Source organism: Beta vulgaris, chromosome 1 (genome assembly GCF_026745355.1).
Source record: "Beta vulgaris subsp. vulgaris cultivar EL10 chromosome 1, EL10.2, whole genome shotgun sequence".
Classification (NCBI taxonomy): Eukaryota; Viridiplantae; Streptophyta; class Magnoliopsida; order Caryophyllales; family Amaranthaceae; genus Beta; species Beta vulgaris.
The window spans coordinates 23,315,498-23,340,565 of NC_079202.1; the positions used below are offsets into that span (position 1 = coordinate 23,315,498).

Here is a 25,068-nt window from a genome sequence, read left to right on the forward strand (position 1 = left end):
AATTTCGCTCCTCTCCCCCCACCCCATCTAATTTCCTTAACCTTCTGGTTCTGGTCTTGTGAATATTGTGCAACGACTAGGGAGGGGAGCGAAACTCGACGGGGAAGGGGGAGGGGAGCGAAATTCGACGCGCGGGGGGGGGGGGGAGGGGGCGGAGGGGAGGGGAAATCGGCTTAGGGACTGCGAGAGGGTGGGGGAGGGGCTGCGTGGCGAAGGGGGAGAGGGAGGGGGACGGGGCTGCGCGGTGGAGGAAGAGAGGGAGGGGTTGGTTGGGCTGGGGTTGGGTGGGGGCTGGTGGGGTTAGGGTTGGGTGGGGGGTTGGTGGGGTTGGGGTTTGGGTTGGGTGGGGTTGGGGTTTGGGTTGGGTGGGGGCTGGTGGGGTTGGATAAGTGTTAGTTAGGGTTTTAGGGTTAATTAGAATTAATTAGGATTATTAGAGTTTAATTACGGTTAATTAGAGTTATTTGGGTTCATATGAATGATTTGGACGGAAACCTAACGAAGTTGACGGAAACTTAACAGTAGAGACATTTCAGAAATTATTTCCAAACCTCAGGGATACCTGGTGAATTTTGGGAAACGCGAGGATACCTAGTGAATATTAAGAAACATCAGAAAAAAATCCGGAAAATGTTTGAGTAACCCTTAGGGTTGCCAACCCTCTTAGACACATTAGAATAAAATATTAATATGTATGTAATAAATGAGGAGATAAGAGAGATAAAAATAATGTTTTAATGTATTCCTAACCAATAAAAATTCAATAATAAGAGGGTTGGCAACCCTTAGGGTCACTCAATCAATGTCCAAAAAATCCTATTCACTTTTGACTTTTTTGAGAGACCGGTTGACAAAGTACATAAAGTGATATATTTGGCGGCAAAACTTACCAAGTAACCCAACTGTGTGTATACTTCAGTCTAGGGTTCCATCACACTCTTTCCTTCCCCAAAATCCTTAATCTGTCTTCAATCATCGCCAATCAACTCTCGCTTGAATGCTCCAACGTCGTAAATGGCGGAAGAAGCTTCTCAAATGGCGAATTCGCCGATGATCAAGCCAATAAACAAGAGTGTGGTACATAAAATTTGCGCGGGTCAAGTAATTTTGGACCTTTCTTCTGCTGTGAAGGAGCTCGTTGAGAACAGCTTGGATGCCGGCGCTAACAGCATCGAGATTTCTCTCAAGGATTACGGCGAAGACTGGTTTCAAGTCATCGACAATGGTTGCGGCATTGCTCCAAATAATTTCGAGGTTTGTAACTTTTCTTTTCCCTTTTTTTGATGAATTAGCGAAATAATATAGTATGGAAATGTTGTCGGGTGTAATTATGTTTCTGGCATTTTACTTGGGTTTGGGATTCGTGATTATTATTGTTTGCAATAATGAATGCATTATTCATGTTGAGGGATTTAATTCCGTTTAGGTTGCTCGGAATTTTGGTCAATTGTATACCTAATTAGGTAAATTAGAAAGAATGTTCGCGCAGTTTTGCTCATATGAAGCCTTTCAGCAAAAAAATTAGACAATGCTGTCTGGTCATCATCTGAGATCAGTTGATGATTCCAGAAGCAAGAAGAGAATGGAATTAGGTTCCACCATGAAATAAAGGACAGTGAATTTGATACATTAACAAATTGTTGAAAGGTTTTGTATGACTTTATATTTTTGTATTCTACATTGCATAAAGTGGCAATTTAATCATATAAAATCTGTTGCTTGATCTTTAGTTTCGGCCTGGTGATCAACCATGTTATTGTCATTGTCATTGTCATATTGATGAAAAATTAATAATTTCCTTAATATATTTGTGTCATGCAAGGGTTGTAGTATTAGCTTTGTGGTAGTTAATGAATATTGTTTGATCAACTAGGGTTGAGTTTGATTTTCAAAATTTTAAGAGCTCTTAGAGACTAAGGTTTCAAAAAGAATTTGTTCTCTGTGTGGTTGATCTTGGAGATTGAGTCTTGAAGTCACATACTTTAGAGTATGGTTTGATCAAACTTTTCATCAATGAAAATTACCTTTTCCTCTTTCTGTCTTTCTATTATTTTTATTAGTCAGAATAATTGAAGTAAAGAGATCGACTTGCTTGTTATGTTAGAACTTGCAAAGCGCAAGATCTCAAGTCATATGTAGGATTATATAATTGTGATATATCGGTTGGTTAATGATTAATTTCAATGAATGAAAGATCAACTCCATTCATTATAGAGGTGTCCATGCAGATGGCACCCAACTATAACTGAGAAAGATGATATAGGAGAAAGCATATCAAGAGGTGCTTTCTTCTTTTCCTTGTCAAGATGAACTTGCCTTTAAATTAGATGGCTTGCCAAAGTCGCTAGCATGACCAGACCTCTTCAACTATCTTGGAGCTTTAGTGCAATGGGATACTGATGCATACGCATCTGAGAAGAGCTTAAAGATAAGCATGTTTAACTTTTTGATTTGGCTAATCTTAAGGGTTAAGAGGCTAATCAAGGGTTTCATAAACTCCAAAGGTAGTGAAGATAAGCTCACAGGGCCAAAAGACAAGAAGAAGAGTCAGAACTACAAGCACACTAAATCCAGTTTTGGATAATCAAGTTTTGGGGTGTCAAAAGCTCATTGGTTAGAGTTTTTAATGGATTTTTGATGCTTAACCATCTAGATTAGGTCATTGGTGAAGCATACGGCTTACAAAGCAACTTGAAACAACCAATTAGGAGCTTACCCACAAGTGAAGAAAGACGGCTATCAAGAGGCGGCAAAACAGGCAGTTTTGCACGTCCTTCTTGAAACTTCTGGGCAGAACTCATTTTTGGTCCAATGATAGCGTGTGACCACTCGTTGGAAAGCTCCAAGTCTAGAAGAACCTCTAACTGGTGTCGTGGCCAAATCATCATGCAAGAAAAAGTTATAGCCGAAATAGTGAAGGTGTGCTGATCTGCAATTTACAAGAAACAGATTTTGATTTCTCTTGTAATATTTTATAGCTTTTTGGCTTGTAAATGATGCCATCTCTTATGTCATCATAGTAGTATAAATAGGGGATGTATGTAAGCTTGAAAATTAGATTTTGCAATAAAAACTTGAGAGTTATACTCCAAGTAACAAGAGTACCTTGTTTTAGCTTAACCGGATTTCCGGTTTTGTGTTCTTCAAATCTTAACCACTTTAAAGCCTTTGTGAAGGTGTGAGGTGAGTTGAGTGGGTGTCCTTAGTAGCTTGTCTAAGCTTGAGGCATCTTGTCTTGGTGGTTTAAGGGTGGAAAGTTGGGTGGTTGTTGCTTTAAGCAACCGGTTTGTATGTGTGTTCTCTTTTGCTCTTTTCGATTCTTTCCTTTAATCTATCATACTCAAAGGCCTAGATCCCATATACATCAGTACTGTTCCAAAGAAGACTCATTATACTAGAAGTCGGTGATGGAGTGACACAAGAATATGGCGAGCGTCACCACAAGTATTGATCTTCTCTATGCTATAGGGTTTTCATTTTTGTCGATCTTTGGCTTGTGTCTGTTTTCAACAAATCTGACGAAGTATCTATTGGCAGTTTATTATCTTCAAATTACAACTGACCAATTTCTGACTGTATGAACAGTTGGATATGTTGATGTGAAGTATTATGTGGCAATGCTTTTTAAGGTTCCACAACAAACAACTCCTCTAAAATTGCAAGTATAAGGCTGTAAATTTCCGACTGTACTCTGAACTTCATGTGTGATATCGTACTACTTGGATTTAGTGATTCTCTTCCAATGCTGATAAAAAGTCATGTCTGTGGACATTCGTTTTACGTGCCATAAGGTTGCTTTTATGCTGAATCAATGACTGCATTGGTAAAACTCTAGGAATATATTGCAATAAAGCACTGGTTTATTCATTACTTAGTGTTTGGTTGTTATTTGGCCTGGATTCATTGCCAATGATGTATCGATTAGTTTATTCTTTGCTTCTGGTGCAGGTTCTTGCCCTTAAGCATCATACGTCAAAATTGGCAGATTTTCCTGACCTTCAATCTCTTACCACATTTGGCTTCAGAGGAGAAGCACTGAGTTCCCTTTGTGCCCTGGGGAGTTTGACAGTTGAAACTAGAACTAAAAATGAGTCAGTTGCTACCCACTTGACATTTGATAACTCCGGCCAATTAATAGCTGAAAAGAAGACAGCACGGAAAGTTGGTACCACTGTAACTGTTAAGAAGTTGTTCTCAAATTTGCCTGTGCGGAGCAAGGAATTTAAACGTAACATTCGTAAGGAATATGGGAAACTTTTATCTTTGTTGAATGTGAGTGAAATATGGGGATCATATTGCCTTTTAGTTGCTTTTAAAATACTTGATGAGTGAATTTATAATTTTGTCAAGCATACTGAGGATTACCCCCCGCTTTCCCAGGCTATCTTTTATTGTGGAAAGTGACTAAAAGATTCCTTCTTTGTGGCATTTTGATGTGGCATTTCTTTAACCTTTTTTTTCCAGGCCTATGCTATCATTGCAAAAGGAGTTCGACTTGTCTGCACAAATATGTCCGGGAAAAGTGCAAGATCTATGGTCCTGAAAACCCAAGGAAGTGGATCACTTAAAGATAACATCGTAACCCTATTTGGCATGGGCACTTTTATTTGTTTGGAGCCCCTGTGTATCCCAATGCCAGAGAACTGCAGAGTTGAGGGCTTTGTCTCTAAAGCAGGTAATGGCAGTGGACGAAATACGGGTGACAGGCAATTCTTTTATGTAAATGGTCGACCTGTTGATATGCCAAAAGTTAGTAAGCTTGTGAATGAGCTGTATAAAGGTGCAAATTCACGACAATATCCGGTTGCAATCCTGAACTTCATTTTTCCAATTATGGCTTATGATGTGAATGTGACACCAGACAAAAGGAAGATATTTTTCTCGGATGAAGGATCTATCCTAAAATGTTTGAGAGAAGCTCTGGGGATGATCTATTCAGCCAGTTCTGTCACTTATAATGTTATGAATATAGATGTACCTGATGAAAAGAATGAGAAGTCACCTGCATGTCCTGTGGGGTTGCAGCTGGCCTCTGAGCAGACAACTCGAAAAAGATCTGAAGCTGAAGAAGTATGTGATAAGAAGCAAGTTTCTGGAGATAGCATGAGTACAGAATCTATTGGGATAGACAACCATCTTTCATCTTTTGGTCTCCACAACAATGTTCAAACGTCAAAAAACAGGGACTTTAGTCTTAAGGTCCACAGTATAAAGAAGGATTATAGTTATTCACCCGGATATAATGAGAAAAAAGCAAATATTGGTATTGATCAACAATGCCTAAAAGCGGCAGAAAGGGACGTCACAATCAATAGTAATTTGACTACTAGGTCGGGTTCTACTCAATCCTCACTTACCAAGTTTGTTACTCTGCAGAAGCGGAAATATGAAAATATGTCTATACCCTTATCTGAAGCTCCTATCTTGAGAACTGAATCTGGTCAATGTAACCGAGAAAGCAATGATTGTGAATTGCAATTTGTTGCTGCAAGCTCAGCCACTAAATTTCATCATGTTCACGATTCTTCTGGGATTTATGCGCATCAGTCATCCAAGCATTCTAAAGCTGCTGCAGGTCTGTGTAAAGCAACTAGTCCAGTTCCAAATGATGGTGATGCGTGCATGGAAGTGTTAACAGAGGTGTGCATTTGTATACTCTTGATGAATATTTCTGTGGACAGATTATAATGACCGCGCACATAGAAAATCTGCTATCATCTGTAAAACACATGCTTTATTATTGATAGGAATGACATCTTCACTCAGAATGCATCATTTAAGGAAATGATTATTTATGGGATCTACAGGATAGGGGAAGTGATTATATATGAGGAAAAATCTCTTTCACTGGTTCTGTTTTTTTTTTTTTTTGGTGAGGGTAACCAGAATTTAGGCAATGAAGATCAATTGGTTTCCAGTTAAAAGAACTTTTATGTATTTTATATGTACATCAACTTTGGCATATATATGAAGTATCATGTACTTGACGTAATTAAATATATATATTAACTTGGGGGTCTGATTAAAGAAAGTATCTGGTATTTCTCAAGTACAAGCTAATGAGGAAGTAACCTAAACGAAATAGTCATTTTCCCTGGCTTGTGACTGCACAACACTGGTGAAAATGTTCATGTGCAGAGACCTCTCTTGTTATATGCTAATGCAGATATTACTAAGTTGTTAATTTGGTCTTTTGGACTTTAAAATCCCACTTCAATTTCAGGACATCATGCTTCAAAAGGAAAGAGTGCCTCCTGCAGAAGCGGTTATACCAAGTGGTTCAGGGAGAGCAAACTCGGAAAGTATACTAGAAGATGAATCACACAGAGCTCTACCATTACAAGATAACCCCCCTCCTCCATCTGCTCCAAAGGCCTCTTCTACTTTGGAATTTGATATGAAAGAACTCATGATAAGGAGGAAGCAAAAATTATCGACATTTAGGAGGACAAAAACAAAAAGGTCTGTAAAGCTTTGATTTGGGAAATAAATTCGCTTTTCTTTTTGTTTTCTTTCTATTTATTGTTCTTCTGTTTTTTGGATGTAAGTAAGCTTCTTGTAAAAAAATAAAGCACAAGAACAGGAAGAAATTTGCAGGCAAAAAACCACTCTTTTGGAGGGAAAAGGTTGACCTCCTAAACGAAGAAATTCAATTGGGTTCCCAACAGGGATTTCCAGAATCTTCATCTCGGGGAAACCCTGACCAAAGCTCAATGCATGGCATACAACCTAACTCCAAGAAGGAGATTTGGGTCGCAGACTCATTTTAGATATAAAGTGAGGAAAGGCCGGCAGTATTTCCCTTTTCCTTCATAAGCTAATTGATTACTTATAGGTGCTATGCTGCTGCGACACTTGAACTTTCACAAGCGGACAATGAAGAGTGGAAATCTAGGGCTCTTGCTGCTGCCACCACTGAACTAGAAAGGCTTTTCAGGAAAAGGGACTTCAATAGGATGAAGGTAGGATATTGATTACCTTGTAAGTAGATTCATAGTAGAAACCTTCCAATTTGCTCAAAATCTATTCATGATGCTTGGTGGGGTATAAGCAGTTATTTCTTGGATCCAACATCCTGAGGGATTGGTTCATGGCCAAATGTCCTCTGTATTTTTTACAGTGCTAGGATGAGGACCTGTGGGCAAGTATGAGATATTGATGTTGTGGTTGACTTTGTTTGAAGAGGAAACTGAAGCAATACTCTTTTATGTTATGTTTTAAAACTATGTCTTGAAAACCTGACCACATGCTACTGTATCTCAGCTGCCCTGGATGTTAACAATTGAATTTAAAACCCAATTCTGTCAGTGTGGGTTATGGTTACAAGTGGTTAATCTGGATGACTCCAAAATCTTGTCAAATGATTTTGTTCTTCTCGAACAACAAGAAATCCAATATTTACAACAGTTCAACTGTTTAAAGACGACTACTTTTGCCTTCATTACATATCCACTTTTGTTTCTTCCCTATGTGTGTCAGCTTGTCATTTCTGTGATCATTGCTGTCATTGTCGTAAATGTTATGGTGTTCTTTGTTGCCAATGTAATTGCTATACTTTAGAGAAATGATTGACCTGCCACTCCTGTAATTTGTAATTGGTTAAGCAGATCAATTTTTTTTGAAAAATCTTATATGCTCTACCTCCATTGTCTAGGCCCTAGCCTTAGTGCAGTCACCCTCATCAGCCTAACCACCTTGGAACCCGCAAACCCACTTGACCTGCAAACCTAACATCAAAACCCTGTGACCCTCTACCTGAACCCAAAGGGTAACTAAATTTGACAATAGTTGGGATTGTTCGTGTCAAATTTTTGTAATAATAACAATATAGCACCATCAACCCAAACTCAGAAGTCTGGTGAAGGTCAAGTATTTCTGAACACAACGCAGAATACTCTGTGACGCGAGCTTGATAAATGGAGAGATGTGCCAGCTCTATCTACTGAACATAATCTGGATAATAACATTGCCTGCTTCACAGGTGCTGCAACTCTTAATCTACCTTCTGACTTTGGGCACCTTATCCCCTTGTTTAGCATTACCTGTTCAGTTGTCACCCTATCAAGATCCTTCAAGCTATCACTTGTTCAGGTTATACTCTTTGCCCTTTTGGCCAATGAACGACTAAAGTTGCCTTGATTGCATTTATGCAGGTGAAAGCTATAACATTGAACTTTTCTTGAATAAAATATTGTGGGACTTGCTTACTTGAACAAGTAAGAGCAATGCTATGTTTACGTCGTTCCTGAAACCTCAGTACTTTTATATACTTTATATACTATATACCATCTCAGATTTCTGATAATGTAGCAGACTGGCAATATTTACTAGCTTGGTATCATTGAGTAATGGATGTGATGCATGTAATTCATTGCATCTTTGACACCTGACAATTGTGCTTTTGATGGTGTAATATAACCAATTCAGATTCAATTTTAGGTGATTGGGCAATTCAATCTGGGCTTTATAATTGGGAAGCTAGACGAAGACTTATTTATTGTGGATCAGGTATCTTTGGCCAGCTTATGCATTGGCGTTTCTTTTCCTTCTTTTTCATCAATAGAACCAGTTTCTGAGAGTGGTTGGTCTGTAATGATCATTTTTGCTTTCTTCTTTTATGCTGCAAGATAAATATTATAAATAGAAACTTCTTGTCTTCATGTCCTATTGGTTTTTTTTTTTTTTTTTTTTTTTTCTTTTTGGTCTCCAGCATGCAGCTGATGAGAAATATAATTTTGAGCGCCTTTCAGAAGTAACGGTCATGAACCAGCAGCCATTACTGCGGTAATTTATTTGTTTCGTAAGTGGTGTGTGGATAGTCATACTGATGCTATGATGTCTTATGAAGTCTTGAAGGAAGTCCTTGCATTTTCTAAAAGTTTCAGAATTAACAATCATGAAGCAGCAGCCTTTACTGCAGTAATTATTTGTTTCGTAAGTGGTCTGCGGATAGTCATACTGGTGTTGTGAGTTGTGATGTCTTGTGAAGGAAGTCCTTTGCATTTTCTAAAAGTGAGCTGTTATATCGTGTATGGTGTATGCTTCTTCAGAAGCAGCCATCATACTTTTCCAAAACTAGTCCAACTCTCCCCCCCTCCCCCCTCCCTTCACTCCTTTCATCTATGAGGCGATAGGGTAGAAGTCAAAGACGTGATTTCCTGAGTAGTTCCTGAATCTTCTGTCTTCTATCAGTAGTCCATTGCAACAGGAGTTTTTTTTTATATTTTCTTGTTGGAAGGGTACTGATTAATCCCTCACGATAGCTGGTATCCACTTTTTTCTAGCATAGGCAGTGGTACTTTATTACATCCCACTATATTGTTTCTTATGGGTTTGAGGATTGATCATTATATAATACACATTTGGTGAGTTCCTAGATTTTTATAGTTTTACATATCTTTTTGATCTCCAAGAATATGATTGAAGAAGATTTGACGCTATTCATGCGTCAAGTGCTGTTTATTGCGTGTACTTCTTTTCATCCACTCTACCAGAACTTGTCACTTTCCTGAGCGTATAACCAAATAGTAAAGATAGCTGAGTATAGCCCTAAGGCCCAAATAACCATCATCACTATCTTCTGGTGTATATAAGCAATCTGCTGGGGAATTTACTACTTGTTATTCTATCTGAATGAGAGATAGAGATGGATACCAACTCTGGACAAGCAAAACTTGAATTGGACTGCCAATCTTGCTGTAGCTTGGCCTTCAAATCTGTTGACTTTCTTCAATGGCGAACTTGAATGGTATGTTGGACGGCATACTAATGATTGAAAGAAACTCTATACATCAAAGTAACAACAAAGGAGTTGAATGACTCAGTTTTGTGACCAAGAATGGAGTTTTCTTGTTACTGCAGAGTTAACTTTTTCTTCAAACTTCTATGATTCTGTACTGTAACTTCTTTGCCATTGTTAATGTAATGTTGAGTGGACTATAGTGTAGTCAAGTGTTAAATGTAAATTATGACTCTGCGACCACGCTTTCATGCTGTTATCGATTCTTGGTATGTGATACCTTGTCCATTTTGACTGAAGAGAATTGCAAATCACTTGACTTCCTTGTCTAAGGTATGAGCAAGTTCAATGTTGAGATCCGCCATGAGCCAGTAAAGTTCGGTTTGTTTCCCTATACTGACCAAGCAGCCCATAAAGTGTATCTTTCTTGCTAATAATTTGTGGCATACCCACAGAAGCTGTGGGTGGTTAAACTGTTTTAGCATTGTGTGACGGTCACAGTCTGAATAGTCCACATGTAAATTCTTTGAACTCTATCCTCTAAAGCAGGCTCCAGAAAACCTTTTTTTTCCGTTCTTCCTTTCTTTCCTCCCACCTTCATTTTTCTTTTCTGGAAGGACAGAGGTCTTGGAGAATCTTTGTTGCGTTCCTTTGTAGCTTATACAACTGTCCAAATATTGACAAGTGGTGACTAAATATTGGTAATATTTTCACTTTTGTTTCACTGAGCTGTTGCAAGTGAGATGCTTATTCTCAGCTGCTTTCACATCTAAGATTCTTCTTTATACAAATTCTTTATGTTCTAATGGAGGAACTGGAGGTATAACATCCAAATTTATGCTGTGATGTGCACACTTTCACTTTTGTTGCTTTTAAACGATGAGTTGGATATATGACTCAACTTCCTTCATGCCTTAGGTAGTTAGGTTTTTGTTGGATACAGATCCTATACTTTGAAAGATGGCCTAAGTTGTATTTTTCACCTCCGTGACACTGGCCCTGCAATTACCACTCTATATCCTTGTCTAACCTGTGTCAACACCTCAAACAGATTTTTGTACTTGAGTGTGATCCTTGATAATTCTAAAATGTAGAGAAGCTCTAATTTGACACCCTCTATCCTTGTCAACAGGCCCCCAACACCACAAACAGATTTTTGTACTTGGGTGTGATCCTGGATAATGTTGAAGCATAGAAAAGCTTTAATTTGACACCCTCTAACCTTGTCTAACAGATGCCCAACACCTCAAACAGATTTTTGTACTTGGGTGTGATCCTTGATATTTTAAATCGTAGAAATTTATTTGACAACTATTAGAATCAAAGTCCCCTCATAAGAAAAGAAAAGAAAAAAGTAAAGTAGGTTTATACTTTAGCACATTTGAGTCACTTGTCAAAAAGATGTGCCGCCAACTATAACTAACATTGTAAAGAATCTGTCTTGTGTTTCATATCCTTATCTGATATATAAATATACTCCACCTGTTTCTTTATGTTTTTATAGGGGATGTGGGAAGAAACCAAGAAAAACCCACTCTTCGCGAACTCTCTCTTACTGTTTGGAACTTCTCTCTTACTTTCTAATACAGTAGTTCTTGCGTCTTACTTTTTGGTACTTCTCTTTTACTTTTTGCTGTCCAAATAAGTTAAGTTTTCCTCTAGGAAGAACTTTCTGAAACACCTCAATGGGGAAACTGGAATGCACATAAATAAACTAGGGGAGTATAATCTAATTTGATCTCCCAGTTTCTAGTTTCTCTTCTGTTTGGTCTCTTATTTTATAAGGTGGAAATGTTTTTTTATATTATACATATAAACTACCATTAAATAATCCTTTTGGTAATGCTTAGTTTTTGTATGAAGGGACATGCTAAACTTTGTTTTTTTTCTTAAAACAATTTCTTATCTACTATGTTAGTTTGCATTCCAATTTTGACTTACTTCATGGGTTTTATGGAATCTGATATAAATAGTATTTGACCAGTTATATTATTCTTCGGATCATAGCTTTGATATGTATTGCATATATAAGTTACTTTATGCATTAAAGAATTTAGAAAAGGTAAACTTTCAATGCTTTATTGCTTATATAAGCCCTCGTCAATTTCTTTTGAGTTTCATTCTTGCTAATGTACTCCCATGTGGCATTGTATCTGTCATCTTAGTTACAATACTGCAAGGGTCGAAACACACGACTCCTAATATTTGTGGCTCATGGCCAAGACTCTGAGGTATCGATTCCCTTTCGCTCTGGCTTTCATCTTCTAGTTTTTGTGTCTGCGTAAGCCCAGTGCTTTTTCTTTTCTTGGTGTTCTCTTTGATCTATATGCATTTCGCCACTTCACTAAAGAATCTCATGGCCCTTACCATACTCCAGCTTGGTATTTCTGTAGGGTTGGATTTAAAAAGCCACCTGCCATGCTTTACGCTCAGTAATTTTTCATAGCACTTGCATCCTCTGCTTTACGGCAGGCAGCTGCTAGTATTGAGTTAATTGATGCTTGTGTCATTGTTGCTTCTTTGGAAAAAGAAGTTCACTACCAGTGGACTTTCAACCTCAACAACTTGGCTCCATCAAGATTCCACCCAATGCGGTAAATCCCTCATTGCTGTCTTCCTGAGTGGCAGATCATCCACTGGGACCAGCTACTGTTCTTCCCCATAATAAGCTATTGCCTCACCAACTAGCTAATCAGATACAGACCCCTTAGATGGATACCTCCTTTCGCTTCTCAAACTACAGGAAAATGACTAGAACGGTATCTCATACAAACACAACCAACACATTAAGGCCTTTACCTGTTACTTGGATTATGGTACTGGAATTCGCTGCTACTAAAAATGCTAGCAGAATTGATCAAAGGTAAAATGGGTGTATTATAAAAAAAAAGAAAAAGAAGGGAAAATTGGTGCTGTGCTGTTGGCTGCCAGTTTTCACTTATTCTAAGAGGTAAAATAGGTATATTACCAAAAAAAAAAACCTGAAAATTTTCTCATCTCGATCGGCACCATTCCTGGATATGGTGACTGCTATACATATTGCTAAGAGGTATATTAATTCTTTATATAAACCTTAAGTCCTGGTTGATTAAATCCTTTTACATTATCAGCCAATTAAGTGGACTCTGGAATTCGTTAGTCTTGTCAATGATCTTGGCTTCATTGCTTTGTGTGTAATCCTTACCACATTTCTTTCGATCCTGTTGAAATATGTGAGTAATAAAACTCAAATCATCAAATAAGTCTGAGAGTTTAATGAGGGATGTGCTCTTGTTTGGCTGGTGATGTTAGGGAGAACCATGTTTTGAGGTGTGTCATCCAAAGGCAGAAGAACGTTTGTGGTTCTGGGAGAGATTTGCTCTAACAAAGCTCTTGTGGGATGTGGTTTTGGGTCATTTTCTCTTGAATCTAAGTCGGTGTGGTATATTGTTATCAAGAGCAAGTATGGGTTATGTTCGAATTTGTGGGATGCTCAGGATTCTGTTAGAGTGACGCATGATTGTCCCTAGAAAATTATTTCACAGTTTTCCTCTTTTTTCTCCACTTTGTGAGAAACTGAGAATTAACATAAGGGATGGTCGTGACATTCTTTTTTAGGAGGGGACTTCTTTGTTACCTTTGTCACAAATATTCCACTTGCCGTCTCTACATAATGTCCTGTTCTCTATATCGATAGGGGTTTACATTTCTGAAGGTCACCCCATGTATGGAATTTCTGAGCTTGTCCAGAAACTGTCTAACAGCTAACTGAAGTGGAGGACTTCTGGGTGTGGATGGAGAATTATGTAAGGGCATTCTCTTGTATGTCAATTATAATGTTGCATAACCTGATTCCCAAGGTATTCAGCTTTTCCAGTAGCAAACTTCATCTGCAAGGCAAGATTCCTCCTGAGTTGAGAGCTTTCCTATGGGTGTCAACATTGGGGAGGATCAATTTAATGATAAATAGAGCAAATCCTTTTCTCCTTATCATTTCACCGATTGTCGAACTTTTACATGGAGGTGCTACAATTAAGGCTACATAATAGGTAAATACCTATTCTAGAATCTTCACAAAGATACACAAAGAGATAATGCAAGCTTATTTACAATAAGCCCTATTGCCAAGGCTGGGGTTGGCTATTTTATGCTGCGTGCTTTGCCAATGTCACGATGAATCTTGTTCAAGTTTTTCTCTTCACTGCAAGGTCGAATATTATTCTTGGAGGAGATTGTTACTTTGTATGAGGAGTCTTGGGTTTGTCCTGAGGAAATTTTGTTCCACTTCAGTTCCAAGTTGTGTGATTTGGTGGATTCTGCTATGATGTAATGCCTTTATGGCGATCATGTAGATTTATGCAGTGTATGGTTAGAGGCTTGGAGCAAAAGTCCCGTGTCTTTTCAGGAGATCTCTTATCATGTGCTCTGTTCTGGGAAAAAAATAACTTCTTTACCGTCGTTATCAGTTAAGGGAACAGGCAACTTGGGAGTTTCAAAGAACTCGAGCTTATTTGTAATTTTGTTTTGTGCTTGAGGACAACTTCTCATTTCTAAACTTGTCAAAGAACGAAAATAAATCATGTAAAGTGTTTCAGGTATCCCACTTTGTGGCTGTGCGCCTATGCTCGTTTGTACTTGGTTTTCCATTTTTTTTCACGTCAAAAGTTATTAGTCATAAGTTTTCCGTGAAATTACTTTAATATCCAAAAGTTGGCCTACTGAACCCGAGTTGAAAAATCGAACCCGTACTCTGCTCTTGATCAGGTAGCCAATGTCTTTCTGAGGCAGCTTAAGAGTTATTATCTTCTGTTTACTATTCAATTGTAATCTGCTACTAGCAGGAGCCAGGAAGTGTAGGACGTGCTTATAATTTTCAGACAAGACTGATTGACTAATTACTTACTTTTTGACATATTACGCATTGAGCTCAAGTGCTCTATGCCTTCGCCTATGTAAATTCTCTTGCTGATATACATGGAATATGTTTTCCTTTAGGCATGTAGGTTCTTATCTTAACTTGGTGTGCTTGCGCTGTACTTCATTTTTTTCTTGTTTTTCTTTTGGTTGTGCTTGTTTATTTTTTAGGTAGAAAAATTGTGCTTATAGCCATATAGAAATGTAGATGGTTTATATTTTAAATTATTCACATATTTCAGTGCAGATATATAATCTTAATGTTATTAAGCATAATCTAATGCTAATTCCTTGTTTCCTCTGTTTGTACGAGCAGGCCCATTAGGATGGAACTGTCCCCAGAGGAGGAAATAGTTGCCTCAATGCATATGGATATAATTAGGTAACTTAGATCATGAGTCTCTTCTTCTTCCCTTTGTGTTGAGTACATTTGATCTAATGTACACATGGCATTAAGTCGCGAAGTTGTTTTTTAGTCAATTAATCTTCCCGCTAGTGGTTTGAACTGCTATACCTCATGACTTCAACGTACACTACCACTATTTGGAGGGTTTTCCATTAATAATATCTTCCCCCCGGGGGGGGGGGGGAGGGGTTTGAGCTGTGTTGTGTGAAGAATTTTGCATCCATGGCAATCCAGTATGGACTCAATTAATGGAAATCAGGGATCAGGACAATGGCAAGGGCCAGAAGGCCCAAACTCTGGCAACTCTGAGTATAATAGCGGCATAATGACATTTTTTGTCAAAATTTTTAAGGCATCTTTTGGGATATTATGTTGCTGAGCTGTCGTCCTGTTTAAGTGCAATGATTTTAGAGCTCATTTCCTGAAAAATATATTAACTCTTGGATAACGAGTCTATGATCCATAATCTTAGGATCTATGTTATGCTGGATTGCTGATATAATAACAATCTTAAAAAATGAAAAGCTTCTGTTGATACCATCTTTTGTCTCCATAAGTTCACTAGGAAATAGAGCATCGTAAATGGATAGTAAGCTTTTGCTCACTTTACAAAGATGGTGAAGTATTCCAACAAAAGGAAAACTTTAATTACACGGAAGTGCTGGAAAAATAGTGACCGGTGGACAAATAACCTGCTAGTTGGATTCAGAAAGCATGGGTGGATGAAGTGAGACCTCAGCATAATTTTTGTTGAGGTAATTGAATTTATGGGATAAATTGCAGCTCCAGTAGAGCCTGAACTCTGCATTCATGGAATCAATATATGCTTAAATTGTTGGTGTCCAAATATTATAGCTGTAGGGCTAGACATTAAAGATTAGACAGCACATAGCTGTATAGAAATAAATATATATTGAGAACTTATTGTCATTATCTTCGTTTTCTACCTCAAATATCAGAAATCTCCTCCAAGGTTCATTTGTTTTTTTATTTGAGAAAAGTTCATTTTCAATGTTTTCTTATCCAAAACTTCCGGGTTTTAAGAGAAAAGTTTTTGGTCCCTCTTATAAAATTCATATGTTTCTATCAAGTGTCCGTTTTTTTATCGTTTAATCTAACAGTTTGATTATGATATCTGTAGGAAAAATGGATTTTCCTTGGAAGAGGATCTAGATGCATCTCCAGGCAATCGTTTTAAGTTAAAATCTGTGCCCTTCAGTAAAAATGTAACATTTGGAGTTGAAGGTAATGCTTGTACTCATACTGCTCAAACTAAAATATCCTTTCTTTGTAGGAAAAATTGTCAGGAATAAGTTAACCTTTGGCTCATCTGCTTAAATTAAGTCAATCTTTGATTTTTGAAGAAGAAATTAAGTCAATCTTTGGATTAACTTAGATTAATACAAGCCTACGAGCGCATTTGCTTTCAATTAGTTGACAGGTAACCTGATGAATAGGTAATATCTTTTTCCTTTTTTAACATCCCAACCGATGACACTACCTCCAATACCAAGCACTAAACCACACCCAGCACCACCACCCAGCACTGCCACCCATTTTCCCTCCTTAGGAAGCCACCAGTCCACCACCACTTCTTTCTCCATCCTTTTCTAGCCACCAGTCCACCACCAATTCTTTCTCCTCCTTTGCAAGCCACCAGTCCACCACCATTTCTTTCCCCTCCTTCACAAGTCACCAAACACTTCTTCTCCCCCTCCTTTGCAAGCCACCACCCAGTACTAACCTCAGGGAAGGAATTGGAATCTAAGAGAGAGAGCTCTCCTTCTGCGTGGCACAAGGTTATCCCCTTCTTTTCTTTCTGGGTTGGAAGGGAAGTCAAGTTTTTTTTAAAATTAAAACAAAATCAAAATTGAAAATTTTAAACCAATAAAGAAAAGACACGTGGATGGGTTTACCTACAATAAAGGTTGAACCCATTAAAAGTAGACACTCTTATAAAGCTGATTATTCTGAGGTAAACCAATTATTGACTTGATTTGAGTACATGAGCCAAAGGTTGACTTATTCCTAACAATTTTTCCTTCTTTTAATTGTGACTTGTGAGTGGTCAAATTTCCTTTGAACTTGGGAAGTCATCACTCGACTTGGTTACTTCCATAGGTAATGATGCTGTTCACTACTAGCTTAGAAGTCAATTATGACGTCAACCATCTTAGAACGTTGATGTTTCTATGATGGTTGTGAGAAATCTATCATTTCTTCAAAATGTTCAATATGCCGCTGATTAAGATTTCACACTAAACTGTGCCAGGCATCTGGATTTTCTGAAGAGAGTTGATCGGTTGTCTCATTTTCTTCAATACTGGGAGCATGATTACTTTATGAAATCACTATAACAATATACCTTATAGATCAGCTACTAGTTTTTTACTAAAATACTTGGTGGCATTAAGCTCTTATGATCAAGGTTGGCCTAGTGGTTGTGAGGCTCTCCTTCCACCCCTGTGACAGGGGTTCGATTCTTACCTCTTGCAAGAAGGATCCCCAATTTCTTCCCTTTCTTGCAAGGAATTCTCCTTACCAAATCAAAAAAAAAAAAAAAAAAAAGAAGCTCAATCATGTTATTATGCAATGCATGCACTAGCACGCACACAGACAACTATAAGCATTGCTAGCAATGTAGTACCTGTCTAGCACCTGCTTATGTATTATTAGAATTGACCATTCGTTTTTCTGCTTATTATTACCGATCCTGTATAGTATATCTATCATTTTTTGATTAACTTCTCAGAACATATGATTCTACAATCTGATCCCATGTTGGATTGTCTGTGCACCCATCGATCCAAAGTATGATTTGTATCCTGTTAACATGGATCCATCTATGGGATATAGCAGGTGATTGTTGTTGCCAAGTGTTGTGTGATTAGCTGTGGCACCAGTATAATATTGTCTTTTGCTGGCCGTAGTTCAACAAAAGAATTTCAAGGTTAATAGTACAGTGCCGCTGAGCCGCTCTCTTGATGTTCAGGCATCTCTTATGGGTTAAAGACAAATTTAACTAAGGACTTCATAAATTTTGGCGATTTATCTTCTGGGTATAAAATGATCTGACTAATGACTCCATATATTATTGTGTATGAATGGATGGATGCTTATCGCTCAGATGCTCGATGTACATCTATGTATATTGCTATATTTCTTTCGATGCAACTCTTCTGTCACATTTTTTATTCTTAATGTGCTTTTTATTCTACCACAGACGTGAAAGAGCTCATTTCTACTCTTTCGGATGGTCAAGGAGAATGCTCGATTATGAGTACTTATAAGCTGGATACCTCTGATTCAGTTTGCCCCACGAGAGTACGTGCTATGCTAGCATCACGTGCCTGCAGGTCGTCCATTATGATTGGTGATGCACTTGGAAGGAATGAAATGCAGAAGGTAATGTTTGCTGTCTTCTCAGAGTGACTTTTTTTAATGTTTGCTTCTCATATCTAGCTCTCCTGAACATAAACAAATAGTATTACCTCAAACTATTACATTTGTGACTGATGATGGTCTCATATTTAGCTCTCCTGAACCTAAACAAATAGTATTATCTCAAACTATTTCATTTATGACTGATGATGGTCCTATAGAACTCCTATCTCCTTAGCTGCCTTGTTGGAAGTGAAGTAAATTCTGGAGTTGAATTCCAGCACAAACTACCGACTTATAGATTGAATAAGAGCCAGTAGACATATGATAAATGTAGCTTCGGAGATTCACACAGCCCAAATAAGATAGGTCTCTCTTACACCCTCCACCCAACTCGCAACTGTGGCTTTAGAAATGAAGTAGAAACAGACAAAGAGAACGAGCGAGGTAGAAACTCAAGCATCTCAATAGGTGCAATGTAAAGGATAGCCATAATAATTGATGCAATAGAATTTTCTTTAGCTGTTCAGTGCCAAATAATTAAAGAATCTTCTAGTCAAAGGTGGCTCCTAATACGGACTTTTCTAGCTAATTAGACATTGAAACCACACCACATTTTATGCATTCATGTAACACCTCCTCTCCTTTGTCCATATAATGTACATGCTAACAGTTGAGAGAGATCTATCAATTTAGTTAATCTGGTTCTAAATTTAAGCATCTTGATTTGATTGTTTTGGACTTCTTAGTGAGGGTCTATTCTACTTAGAATCTGAAATACTGAGATATTGTCATCGATAGACCTTGAAGGATTTCTTTCTTCTATTTAGAGCTCAATGTCTTATCACCAATAAATCTGTTCAATTCAGAGAAGCAGCAAAAGTTTTGAAATGTTGATGATCCTATTGCATGAAGAACTTGATAAATGAATCATTGTCCAGTTTCTTTTGTGTTGTCGTATCACTGATAAGCATAAAATTACACAATCGTATCAGTTACATTTCTGAAGGATGAAGAGGAAACTAGAATAGAATCATAGATGTATAATGTGAAGTGTGATGAAGAGGAAACTACAATAGATTTACACTGTGACATGTGTACACATTAGATCAAAAGCTCACAGAGGCGCGTTTGTGACTAAGCAATGTGGTTGATGTATTTCTCCACCATGACAAGGTTCATTTCCCTGGTGCCAGGTCAGTCCCCTTGATTATGAAGGGTAGTACAGTAGTGAGCCTAGGTCAGCATGGCTAGAAACATGTCCCCTTAGCCCATCTTCTTGTGTGTTTGGCAATGAGGAGTTGGCCCTTATTCTACCTGAATAAATAGACGCTTTTAAATTGGTTGATGAAGGCACATTTTTAGGGTATGGCATGGTATCGTATAACTAACAGAAATGTGGCGTGAGGACTTGTTGCCCCCAACCTCCTGCGGGATGAATTTAAGTGCAACTTTTTCTCTCTTCCTAATTTGTTTGCTTAACATATTGCAGTTAAGAAAAATACAAAAAAGATGCTGAATATATTTCTTACCTGTTCCATATCAGTTTTCTCGCTACCCTGCTTTGGTCTTGTCTGTTATAGGTCTAATCGTGTAATATGTTACATATTCAAAAACAGATACTCGAGCACTTGGCTGAACTGAAATCTCCATGGAACTGCCCGCATGGAAGACCGACTATGCGCCACTTGGTTAACTTGGCTGTAATCCGTGAGAGAGAAAATTATCCAGAGATTATTACTTTGTGATGAACATTGGTAGTTTTGATATTTCCCCGCCAATGTGATTTAATTTTGCAACTTAGTTACTCTGTACAGTATGTAGAGACACTGGATTTTTTACCCTAAAGGGTCCAGAGACTGGACTTGAATTAAAATGCATAGATATTCTCATTTGCTAAACATCGCCCTAAAATTTCATACTAACGCCCTGTATAAATACATAGATTTGTATTTGTGTATTCTTATACTCCCACTCTCCCACTTCCACTCTCCTTCACTCTCATCACTACTTTCCCACTCTCTTTCACCCTCTTGACTCTCCCTCACTCTCTCTCCACTCTCTTCGAAATTTCGGCGCTCTCTTTGAAATTCCGGCGACACCTCTTCGAAATTTCGGCAACACCAAAGCAACAAATCTCAGTAACACTCATCACTCATGTCCATTTTTCTGAAAAATCTGATTTTTTTTTTTTTTTGAAAAAGGGAGGCGTCCTTAGCAGGCGCTCCACCACATGGTGAGGCGCCTGCCAAGGACGCCTCCACCGGTGGTGGGGCGTCCTTGGTGGGCGCCCCCTTATTTTTTTGATTTTTTTTTAAAAAAACAGGGAGGCGTCCTTGGCAGGCGCCTCACCATGTGGTGGAGCGCCTGCCAAGGACGCCGCCACCGGTGGTGGGGCGTCGTTGGTGGACGCCTCCCAAAAAAATAAGGGGGCGCCTGCCAAGGACGCCTCCACCGGTGGTGGGGCGTCCTTGGTGGGCGCCCCCTTATTTTTTTGATTTTTTTTTAAAAAAACAGGGAGGCGTCCACCAAGGACGCCCCACCACCGGTGGCGGCGTCCTTGGCAGGCGCCTCACCATGTGGTGGAGCGCCTGCCAAGGACGCCGCCACCGGTGGTGGGGCGTCGTTGGTGGACGCCTCCCCTTATTTAAAAAAAAATTCAAAAAAATAAAGAAAAAACAGAGAGAAGGTAGAGAGAAGAAGGTGGTGTTTGTCGGGGATGAGGTGGTGCTGCTGTTGGTCTGACAGGGGTAAGGTGGTGTTGGTGGTGGTGGTGTGGCAAGGTGGAGGGAGTGGTGAGGCAGTGGTGAGGGAGGGTAAAAAAAATCATCACTGCCATGTGAGGAGGGGTTAATGGGAGGAGAGAGAAAAAAAATACAAAGTATAAAAATACAGTATAAAATACTGTATTTAGGGCGTTAATAGGAAAATTTAGGACGTCGTTTAGCAAAGCCCTAGATATTCGAAGTTCTAAAATTTGAGAACTCAATTTCTACAGACGTGTGTTCTAGAAATAAAAGAAGACACATATCTTTTAATCTGAATCTAAATATCATTAGTATATCATATATAAAACTAATATATAAAGTAAATGTAAAATCTAGTGCATGAGCTTGTGCATTTACGGAACTAGGCTCCATCTATCTGAAGAGCATGTTGTGATCGACCCTGAGTTTGACCTAGATTACCAACATCGAAACCTGGAGGTGGATGTAAGAATCGAAGGCTAAGAGGCGACGACATACTAGAAATAGCTGAATGATATATGTGTAGAGCATGAATTTTATTTTATCACAACTTGCAAGTTCACTTCCATATGTCGAAAGATCAGTTCATTCCTATGAATCTAAATACACCATAAGGTTGTTATAAAGCGCTGAATATAGATACTTTGACAACCATCCTAGCTATAAAAGCATAGGATATATGTGACAATCCACTCGCTAATTGAAGTGGCGGCATTGTCTGAAAGTTGATTAAGGAGAGGTATGTGATCCAAAACTTGTGTGTCTACTCTACATTGACGAAACAAATAATTAGCTAATTTAATTGAATTAGGAAAAAGATCATAATGAGCTTGATCTGTTAATTGGTGAATAGAAGTTGCTCCTTAGTAGGGAGTCTATTATATAAGAGCTTCCAAATGAACAATTTCCATTTAGGTAAGATCGGGAAATGTCATAAAATCTTGAACATTTTGGAAAGAACATCATTTGGATGATGTTAGCTTTTTTTAGCTATAAGAGAAGCATAGCCAGATTTAGTAGTATAGTTATCAGAAATATGATTGGATCAATATAGGAAGTCCTAAGCCTTTGCATTTGGAGTTTCTATAGCCATGATTTGTTGAGCATCCTTAAACTCAAACAGAGAACGAATTTGAGCAACTTTTCAAATATTCTGATTAGGATGAATCGAATTACTCACCTTATTAGTGAAAATTTGTCTCAAAGTGACCTAAGAGCAAGGTTCATGAATTCTATTTGCCACCCAATGATCTTTAAAAGCTCTAGTAGACTCTCCATTACCAATTATCCATGAACAATTAAGGAGATTAACCGAGCATGCGTTAAATCTCTTAACGCCCAGGACATGGACCTAGAGCCCTTCAAAGAGAGACCATTAATACAAATGGAGGTCAAAGAATATATATAAAGCACGCTGGAAAATAGATAAGTCAGATTAGAATGAAGTCTCCATGATTGTTTAACTAAAAGTCCTAAACTACTCAAAACAAGAAAAACCTAATCCATATGGAAAAACAAAAACTTGTGAGAAAAAAATCTCTTTTGAAAAGAAACCACTAATACGCACGATCAGTCTTCATGGTCTAAGATAAGTTACGGGTTCGGGCCTCGTCAGTCCAATGGATTCATCAATAAATATATCGATTCATCTTTTCAATTTTTGGAAAAGGACGCCCATGATCCTGAACAGATCTTACCTAGGCTCGCAAATCCAATGTTTTAAAGATCCAAAAGCTTTCGATCATTGGTCAACTCTAACAATAAAGATATAAAAAGTCCTAAAAGAACTCAAATATGCATGTCATGCACGCCTAACTCATGCCACACCTAAGTTGGTTAGCATGCATGCTACCACCTTTGTAGTTAGTCCCATGAAGTGTCCTCCATGCAAATCAATTGAGCCAAGATCAAGTGTGACATTCTTACGCACAAGAGCTAGCACACTCTCATCAACTACTTCTGTTTCATCCTCATCTTCTTCGAAAACGATTGAGCTCAATTCAGCCATATCATCATCATGGACATAAGGCACCAAATTACACACATTGAATGTACCATTTAACCATACTCTCCTGGAAGCTCAAGCTTACAAGCATTATCATTTGCCTTTTCTACAGTCTTGAATGGTCCATCAGAGCGTGGCATAAGCTTGTTCTTGCGAAGGTTAGAGAATCTTTCCTTCCTATGATGTAACCAAACCATATCACCAACCTGAAATGCTTGGTCTCGAATATACATCAAAATAAATTCAAATCTTACGAAATTTTAGGAGAATAAACAAGATATGTAGTAGTCCAGTTTAGGCTCAAGAATCAGCAAAAACTTTGGTCGGAGATGGGAGAACGAGTTGTTCAAAGTTACCTAAAAAGTGTGTCTATTACGGGAGATTTTCTTTTTCCTTCTTTCTTTTTCTCCAAGAATGTCTGAGTACGAAGGGGAATTAGATGTCTTTGCTCTTATACTAAATGATTCGTTTACAAATATTAAAATTAAGAACAACACTCGAACTAATATAATCTCACGTCTATAATGATAAAGATTCGAACTTTATGTGGTTAGAGGTATAAAGATTGTAACTTTATGATGGATAGATTCTATTGTTCCCTCGAGAACTAGAGGATCTCTCACAAACCAATAATGAATACAAAGCATTCGACTTTCTTAAACTCAAAATCATTAATCTGTTGTCTTATTGTTATTGACAATGTATATATATTAAACGCCTAAACAAATTCCTAATTAAGCACAACTAACCAAGAAGATAAATATTAAGACTCCTAGAAAAAAAAAACAAACATCACATGCCTAATAAGATAATCATAAGCAATATTATTTAAGCTAGGATACCATTGCTATCACAAACCTAGCCTTCTCCAAATCTAAGTAGGAATCTAACATGGCTTTACGATTAAGGACATTAGACTCCTAAAGATAATAGGACCCCTTTCATCAGCAAACAACGGAAAATAAGAGTTTTGAAGCAAATAATATACATAGTTTCTTAACAGAGCTAGGGAACTACATAAATAATCCTAACAAAACTAGGAATTGTTGAAATGAGCCTTCCCACATACATCATCCTCCCTTTCTTAAGTTCAAATTATCTCAAGTTTCGTTTAATGTAGCCATGCAACCATCCATATAAGAAATCCATGAACTAGAGAAACAAGATTGTCGTGGATAGCCACACTTTTTTCAAGAATATGCATACATGTGCCAACAATCAAATCTTGAAAACGAAAATCAGGAAGCAATATATTAAGCTCCTTTATTGAACGCTTGAATTTAACGTTGTGCATATCTCGAATGGCCAAGATCATAGCTCTGTAATTTGCACAAATCAAAGATTCAATCTTTGACTCATATTCAACATCAACAACAAATTCTGGAATGTCCTCCATAGTTTCATCATCAACAAGAACTACTTTTAATTTGTTTCTTCATCTAAACATGTAGTTCGTTGTTATAACCAAAGTTCAATCTCCGCATCATCCTCTAGAATTTGTGGCAATACATTGTCGAGTGTTAATCAACTCCTAAGACCAAGTTAAAATCTTCAAAATCTTTTAAAACCCACTTGCAACTCATGTCTCCATCCACTTGAACCCATAGATTTTAAATTGGTACAAAACGGCAAAAATTTGCATCGTAAGTAATTGCTCGCTGTGAAGTCGTTATGTCGCCAAACCACACGAAATTGTTACAGGACCTAACCCTATATATATTAAACACTTGTACAAAATTTCATTCAATTATTCAAAGCCACAAGTTAGCAATTAATTCTTTCCCCAAACTGTTCCAGACTTACTCGGTTTTTGACGAATTCGAAAGATCAATCTCGAATATATATCAAAATAAATTAAAATCTTACTAAAATTTTGGACAATAAACTAGATATATTG

At 37.9% G+C, this 25,068-nt stretch overlaps 1 protein-coding gene and 1 long non-coding RNA gene across 5 annotated transcripts; both read left to right on the forward strand.

Moving 5' to 3' along the window:
- Window positions 1-882: 882 nt before the first annotated feature.
- LOC104899154 (DNA mismatch repair protein PMS1) lies at window positions 883-20,320 on the forward strand. 4 transcript variants are annotated; one of them, XR_790912.4, is made up of 11 exons: window positions 883-1,254; window positions 3,949-4,272; window positions 4,465-5,640; window positions 6,224-6,462; window positions 6,836-6,962; window positions 8,440-8,508; window positions 8,711-8,784; window positions 14,949-15,014; window positions 15,596-15,793; window positions 16,180-16,283; window positions 18,262-18,283. XR_790912.4 is itself a non-coding variant. In XM_010686296.4 (11 exons), the coding sequence occupies exons 1-11, from the start codon at window positions 1,015-1,017 to the stop codon at window positions 20,165-20,167; spliced, it is 2,730 nt and encodes a 909-aa protein (XP_010684598.2). In that variant the 5' UTR covers window positions 883-1,014; the 3' UTR covers window positions 20,168-20,320. The 4 variants fall into 4 exon arrangements, 2 of the variants coding, with proteins under 2 accessions (XP_010684598.2, XP_048501272.1); XM_010686296.4 differs by lacking the exon at window positions 15,596-15,793 and adding an exon at window positions 20,039-20,320 and having other exon boundaries at window positions 18,262-18,443; XR_007274694.2 differs by lacking the exons at window positions 15,596-15,793; window positions 16,180-16,283 and adding an exon at window positions 20,039-20,178 and having other exon boundaries at window positions 18,262-18,443.
- On the forward strand, window positions 16,290-17,609 carry LOC130590413 (uncharacterized). Its single transcript, XR_008968326.1, has 2 exons — window positions 16,290-17,159; window positions 17,311-17,609. It is a non-coding gene; the product is annotated as an uncharacterized LOC130590413 (long non-coding RNA).
- Window positions 20,321-25,068: the final 4,748 nt, after the last annotated feature.

Coding starts and splice junctions, on each gene's coding strand:
- LOC104899154 (XM_010686296.4), top strand. CDS start 1,015: ATGGCGGAAGAAGCTTCTCAAATGGCGAATTCGCCGATGATCAAGCCA. Junction 1,255..3,948: donor TTGCTCCAAATAATTTCGAG/GTTTGTAACTTT, acceptor CTTCTGGTGCAG/GTTCTTGCCCTTAAGCATCA. Junction 15,015..16,179: donor ATGCATATGGATATAATTAG/GTAACTTAGATC, acceptor TGATATCTGTAG/GAAAAATGGATTTTCCTTGG.